Source organism: Castor canadensis, chromosome 19 (genome assembly GCF_047511655.1).
Source record: "Castor canadensis chromosome 19, mCasCan1.hap1v2, whole genome shotgun sequence".
In the NCBI taxonomy this organism is placed as follows: Eukaryota; Metazoa; Chordata; class Mammalia; order Rodentia; family Castoridae; genus Castor; species Castor canadensis.
Window position 1 is genome coordinate 9,525,810 of NC_133404.1, and position 7,085 is coordinate 9,532,894.

Consider the following 7,085-nt stretch of genomic DNA (forward strand, 5'->3'; position numbering starts at 1 on the left):
GGTTCGAAGCCAGTTCAGCAAACAGTTTTCGAAACTATCTCAGAAATACTTAACACCAAAATGGCTGGTGGAGAGACTCAAGTGGTAGAGTGTCTCCCTAGCTATCTTGAGGCCCTAAGTTAAAGGTAGTTATGTGTTAACAGACAAAATGAAAAAGAACCTACTGGTAAGATAAAAGTTATACTCTTGTTTTGCCAAAAATGAAAACAATCAAAACTTCCTGGAAAAATTCAGACTAAATCAGATATATGGTCCAAATGTGAACAAAGTAAAATATGGAATGGTTTGAGGGTAAAGGAATTAGATAGTTGGTATTAACACTTGAAATACACATATCTAGTGACATATAATTATATACCCTTTCCTTACATTTTCCAATTATACAGCAGTGAATACTATGTATGTAATAAAAATATGTGACTACTATTTCCTGGACTTCAAGTTTGGAAGTTAAAACTACTGCTCAGTAGACTCAACACAATTACAGAACAAAGTTTAATATAAACCTTGACAATATAATAATATTGGTGTCAGAAACTGGCAGGAGATTGGAAGGAGACAAAGTGAATAGAGGACAACTAATTTTCTCATCTTAATTAGAGTCAAGATACAGCATATAGCAGAATCTCTTTACATTATTTTTCCAATAAGTCTCTAAATTATAAAAAGGTACTGTGCCAAAAAGGCACAAAAAGTACCTAACTAAAGGTACTGTTAGTTTCAGGGAAAGATATCATTTAATGTTTATTGAGTATTCACTGAGACAAAATACTATGCTAGTCAGTTTCAGAACATGGTCCATTGGTTGGTCATGAGTTACAAGCTACAATCAGTATTTTCAAGTGAAATATAATAGAGTAAAATCCATCACATACATAAGAGCTGCTTATAGGTGCATATTTGTATGAGACAGAATGCATTATCCCTGAGCATCACGGGTCTGTTTTACAATTATTCTCCTCCTTTGATTCCAGCTTAGTTGTCATTCTACTGCCGTCAGCAATTCTGCCTCTATATAGCTGTATTTCCACCTGGATTTTACAAGTTGCAATCTACAGACACTACTTGAGAGGCTGAGGCAGGAGGATCATCTGAGCCGAGTTTAAGGTCAGCACAGTGAAACCCCATCTCAAAAAAAGAAAGTAAAAATCTATGCACAAAGACACCAAACTGAACTCTTTATTTTCCTACATTCCTTATGCTTAGCGATGTTAGACACCATTATTCCATCACAGCCCCCTTTCCAGTGCTCTCTAACCTCTATCAATCAACTGCCAAGCCCAGCCTCACTGCGGCCTCCCTCTACCTTCTCTCCCCATCTCCTCCGCCCACCCTCTAGTTTACATCGTCATTACCTCACCTGATAGCACAACAGACCCTGAATGGTCTCCCCGACCCATGAGCCCAATGCCACCAACGTACACCCAAAACGTAAAGCACTCAGTGTACGCATTCCGCTTAACTCGCACACAGGCTTACAAGGTGACATCACCGTTTGTAGATAAGGAACCCGAGGTTCTGAACGGGGAATTGTCCAACACTATAACCAGCTAAAAAGCATGCAGCCAGATTAAAACCAGTGCACAATTTAAATATACTCTGCCCTTCCTAAGTAACGCTGTGCATGTCCCCAGCCCGTCTTTTCCTTCACCTGACAAAATTCATCTTGCCCTGCAAAAGTCATCCCCAACACCTTCCTAAAGAAAGCTCTCCAATTCTCTCCCCCAGGCTGTCACACATTGGTGTTCATCCTATTCTGGCTGCATTGAAATGTACTATTTACATGGGTCCTCTTCTAGATTCTCTGCTGTTCTAGGGCAACAATCATCTTTTTCACCCCTACATCCAACGGCCAGACCACAGAAAAGTGTGGGCTGCTACTAAGTGGTACGCGTATGTGACTGAATTCGCCAAATTTTAAACTGGAGACTAAGATTTGGAGACTAAGGCCAAGAACCTGTCTTCTCTACATTACTAAAGCACCCAGCGATGCCTTCCTCCCTCAGAAGGAAATATAATCCCATCTGAGTGAATAAACTAACATCAGCACAGCCCTACTCCGCAGGCCTACTCTCCTCAGCCCCTCGCCCGCCATAGCGCAAAAGGGATCGGGATTGGAGGGGCGCGCGCGCGCCGAGTGCGTACGCGCGCCCGTGATGACGTGTGCGTGTCCGAGAGTACGTGCGCGCTCCCGGGGCGCCAGCCGGGACGCCAGCCGGGCCGACTGGCATTCAAGCAACCCAGGAGTCCGGCGCACCTTCTGGGTCAGGAGACGGGACTGGCGCAGCCGCTCCTCAGCGCTCAAGGCCCGCAGACGCTGCTTCAGCTCGGCCCTCAGGCTCCGCTTGGCGACGCTCACAGCTGCCACCGCCATCTCGTCCGCCCCTGGCTGCTCCCGGCAAGACCAGCCAACCTGGGGCCTTCCGGATCGCGGCCACGCCCCCAGCACGCCTCCCGCCGGGACCGGCGTGTGGTCTGACCCCGCCCCCCAGCACGTGGCAGAGCCTGGCGGGGGCCCTGGCCGCCCCTCCCCCAGCCTCGGTGTCAGCCGTACCACCGCGAAGGGTCCTTCCGAGACCCGCGCTGCCCCTATGCCGTACTCACCATCGCCTGGGGTTGTGCAGAACCCGGCTGCGGGGCTTAAAGAGAAGGGGCAGGCAGGGGGGATGGAGAAGGACAGGATACCAGTGGGGAACTTTGCCCCTACCGGTTAAAGTGTAAATGCCCTTTTACCGCAAAGTGACATCCTCTGTTTCTCAGTGGGATCATTGTCCATGCACTGGACAGGTGCAGCCGGTGACTTGTCCTTCCTACAGAAGATGTCTCCTCACCCCTGGAGAACTTAGGACTCAAAGTAGATTGCTCTGTTCATTGTTGTCTCAGTCAACAACGTTGTCACTGAAGAGTAACTGGCACTTGCTCCTACAATAAAAGCTCTTCGTAAGCTAGATCCAGAAAGACAAAGGTTGCGTGTTTTCTCTCCTATGTTGAAGATAGACCCAATTACACATACAAGCATTAGCATACACACATATAGAAAGAGCAGGTTTCAAAAGTGAGAATATTAGAGGAGACTAGGGGAGGAGGGAAAAATAAAAGACAAAGTGAATAAAATTGAAATACATCACACCAGTGTAGAAACGACACAACGAAACACTGAAAACTGTTGAACGATACAGGATAGGGGGAAAGGGTAAGGAAGAGTAATAGGGTTAAGCTGATTAAAGTACAATATATTTATAGGTAAAGTACTAAAGCAAAACTCCAGTAACAATGAACAGACGCTGGAAAAATGAAGGTCAGAAATGTAAAACAGGTATGTTAAGGAGAGAGTAAAAGTGTATATGGTTGAGGTACTTTCTATACACGTATGAATATGGAACACTGTGACCTGTGGAAGTCACCTTAAGAAGGGGAAGGAGGATGAGGGAGAAAAAATGGAGGTTTAAACCAAACCAGAGTGCAAAAACGAAACTCCCTGCATAACCATCATGTACTAATAAAAATGTTTTAAAAAATGAAAATGCAGGTGATGAGAAAATGGCCCAAAGTGACCTTTCTAGAACAGGTCATTTGACCTGTATTGGACAGAGAGAAGATGGTGACACATCAGATTCCCCACCCCGACAAGTAATCCAGTGATTGATTTTTTTAACACTAACCTTTCAATGGGTAAAGGTATTAACCTTTTAAATATATTGCAGGCTGGAATTTAGTTTTACAAGTTGATGTGAAAATTAGTGAGTTTTATATAATTAATGAACTTTCAAAAGTTTGGAAAAAAAAAAAAAAAACAAGCATTCAAGAATAGCTAGGAGCTGGGCACCAGTGGCTCACTCTGTAATCCTAGCTACTCAGAAAACAGAGATCAGGAGGATGGAGTTTTGAAGCCAGCCTGGCAAATAGTTCCAGAGACCCTATCTTGAAAATATCTAACACAAATAAGAGCTGATTGACTGGCGCAAGTGGTAGAGCACCTGACTAGCACCCTAAGTTCAACCCCAATACTGGCAAAAAAGAAGAAAGAATAGCTAGGAAAACTCTAGAAATGAAAGACCACAGACATTATCCCTTCAGACATTAAAGCATACTGTAAAGCTCTGTAGTTGAAACAGTAGGGTACTGGTACTTTATGGGAGGTAGAGTAGAAGAGAAAGCACAGAAATAGGCCAAAAGCCATATGGAAATTTAGTATTTGATAAAGATGATATTTCAAGTCACTGGGGCAAACATTTTTTAAATAAATGGTATTAGGACAATTTTATAGTCACGCTGAAAAAAATTATATCCCTTACACATGTAGAATAAGAAAATTAGCCAAATGCACTAGGTATGTAGTATAAAAGCTGAGACTATATAAGTACGAAATGAAAGCAAGACAAGCCCTCTGTAACCTCAAAACGAGGGAAAGCTTTTCACACTGTGATTCAGAAATCCAGTGGTAATAATAGCTTGATGAATTTCATAATAGTATTTTAAATTGGTAGAAAAAAAGAACACACAGAGAACAAAAAGACAACTGGAAAGCTGGAAGAAACTACTTGCAACATATACCACAAAGGACTTGTCTCCCTAATACATAAAATGTCTTAGTACTTTTTTGCTGTTAAAACAGAATACCTGAGACTAGGTAATTTATAATGAACTTACAATGAATTTATAATGAACTGTAGGAGACTGTGAAGTCTAAACATTAAGGGATCTTCCCTCACATTTGTGATTTTTCAGAAGATTACTCAAGATAATTCTATATGGAAAGAATGGTCTTTTCAACAAATGGCAGTGGGACAACTGAGTGCCCCCATGCCTAAGAAGAAAGTTGGACCTCTATAATCCAGCCAGGCTCCAGTGGCTCACACCTGTAATCCTAGCTACTCAGGAGGCAGAGATCAGAAGGATAGAAATTCGAAGCCAGCTAACACAAAAAGGGCTGGCGGAGTGGCTCAAGGTGGAGGCCCTGAGTTCAAGACAAAGGTACAGAAAGAAGGAAAAAAAACTACCCAGTTTTCAAATGGGTGAAGAATTTGACTAGACGTTTCTCCATATATAAATGACTAAAAAGCACATGAACAGATAGTCAGCATCATCGCTCGTTGGAGAAGTGTGAACCACACACAATGAGATGCCACTTCACACCCACTAGGGTGGCTATAATAAAGCCAAAAAGGTGGAGTGGATAACAAGTACTGGGAAGGTTGTGGAGAGGTTTAAACACTCAAACCCATGGGAATATTTCCACTTTGGGAAATAGCTTCAAAGTTCCTCAAAAAGTTAAATATAGTCACCATAAGACCTGGTAATTTCACTCCTACATCTATACCTAAGAGAACTGAAAAGTGTTCACACAAAAACTTGTACATGAGTATTTATAACAGCATCATTTATAGTATAATTGTCTAAACAACACAGATTTCTATCAGATTATGAATGTCCAAACAAAATGAGCCCAGCCATGCAGCAGAATATTATTCAGCCATAAAAAGGAATGAAGTACTGGTGCATGCTATAACATGGTTTGTTCTACTAAGTAGAAAAAAAAAGCCAAACACAGAAGACAACATATTGTATGATCTCTTTAGATGAAATACCCAAACAAGCAAATTCATAAAAACACAGCAGACTAGTGAATGCCTGGCACTGAAGGGGCAGAGAAGTGGGGCTCAGGTTTGTCTTTTCAGGAAATGAAAATGTTCTAAAATGATACTATGATGATAGTTGTATGACACTGTGATTATACCAAAAACCATTAAATTGAACATTTTAAAGGATGAATTTAACAGACTGTGAACAGTGTCTCCATAAAACAAGAGAGTAAAAGAAAATGTACATGTATCTGCTAATTCTTTTTTTTAAATGCAGTGACCATAAACCAAAGATGAAGTTTGGGTACCTACGTGGAATGGGTGAGAAGAGGATGGGAAAAATAGGAGAAAAGAAATGGAACAGTAATGGGGAAAGAGTGACATTTCTTTGAGGATACCTTGTATATAGCTCCAACTCTTATAACCATGGTAATATCTCACATATATACAAACACATGTACAGTCAGCCAGGGTGTGGAGCAAGCTAAAACAGAATAAAGCAGGAACAAACTAACCAGAGTACATTATAATGATTAGCATATAACCACAACAAACTGGGTGGAGAAGAAAAGAACTCACTTAAGTAACTTTGGAAAATAGTCTTTTGACTGTACGGTAAGGCTAAAGACAAAAAGGAACTATATACAAATATTGTGCCCTAGTTAGTACATTTGTTTTTCACAGGGGTATAAATTAGCAATTGTGAAACTTTTATCTGTATTTTGAAATTGAACAAATAAGCAAATCAATTGTGAATAATGAGAGTCAGATTTGTCCCTGTTGGAAAAAGAAGTTATAAACAAGGAAAGGCGGGGAGACCAAAGTGACCACTGTGGTATTGGATTGGAATTTGAGGTGTTGGTACTGACTCATGGCTCTGTGTGTGTGTGTGTGTGTGTGTGTGTGTGTGTGTGTGTGTGTACAAAAGGATAGATAAAGATGAATAGAGATGTGCTGAAGCATAGGCACACTTACTAGCTCTTTTTGTTAGAGGATCTAGGAGCAATGATACCCCAGTAGCATAATAAAATTTAGCATCTACACACTTGTTTCTAAATAGTCTGCAATGGAAAAAAAATATATAGGGCTTCTTGAAAACCTAATTGGTTCTGGAGTTGAGACTGAGAAAATATTAGAAGAATCTAGAGCAGTTTCTAGTGCCACAAAACAAGAATGTGCTCCCAAAGGAAGGGAGAGTGTCAAAAGGGAGCCAGGAGCCAAATTAGAGTTCCCAATGGCCAATAAAGGGACAGTTTGAGAAAGAAAATAATGATAATCTTACATTATAGCCCATACAATATGATAGATGTTCATTGGTCAGCACTGATATGAATAATAAATCGGAGAAAAGGGACATACTGCTTTGCCATATAATTCCAATTAACAAATGTGGAAGGAGCAATGGAAATGGAAAATCACCATTAGGCAAACATTGCAGTAATAATTGTTGGAGGCAAGATCTGTTGATGGATGCTGAAATTAGTGGGTGGAAGAATGGTGAGA

The 7,085-nt window shown here is 41.2% G+C and overlaps 1 protein-coding gene across 8 annotated transcripts in view; it reads right to left on the minus strand.

Annotated features, from left to right (window-relative positions):
• The window catches only part of Mthfs (methenyltetrahydrofolate synthetase), a 275,932-nt gene extending 273,122 nt beyond the window's left edge, over nt 1-2,810 (minus strand). For 3 of the 8 annotated variants that reach the window (XR_012443824.1, XM_074061484.1, XM_074061486.1), the window contains exon 1: nt 2,258-2,444. Coding sequence is in view for 6 of the 8 variants with exons in the window: in XM_074061484.1 (XP_073917585.1) it covers nt 2,258-2,374 (117 nt within the window). In the remaining 2 variants the exon portion in view is untranslated. Of the gene's footprint in view, nt 1-2,042; nt 2,157-2,257; nt 2,446-2,604 lie in introns of those variants that run through there. The other 5 variants (XM_074061482.1, XM_074061483.1, XM_074061485.1 and 2 more) reach the window with 4 other exon arrangements.
• Nucleotides 2,811-7,085: the final 4,275 nt, after the last annotated feature.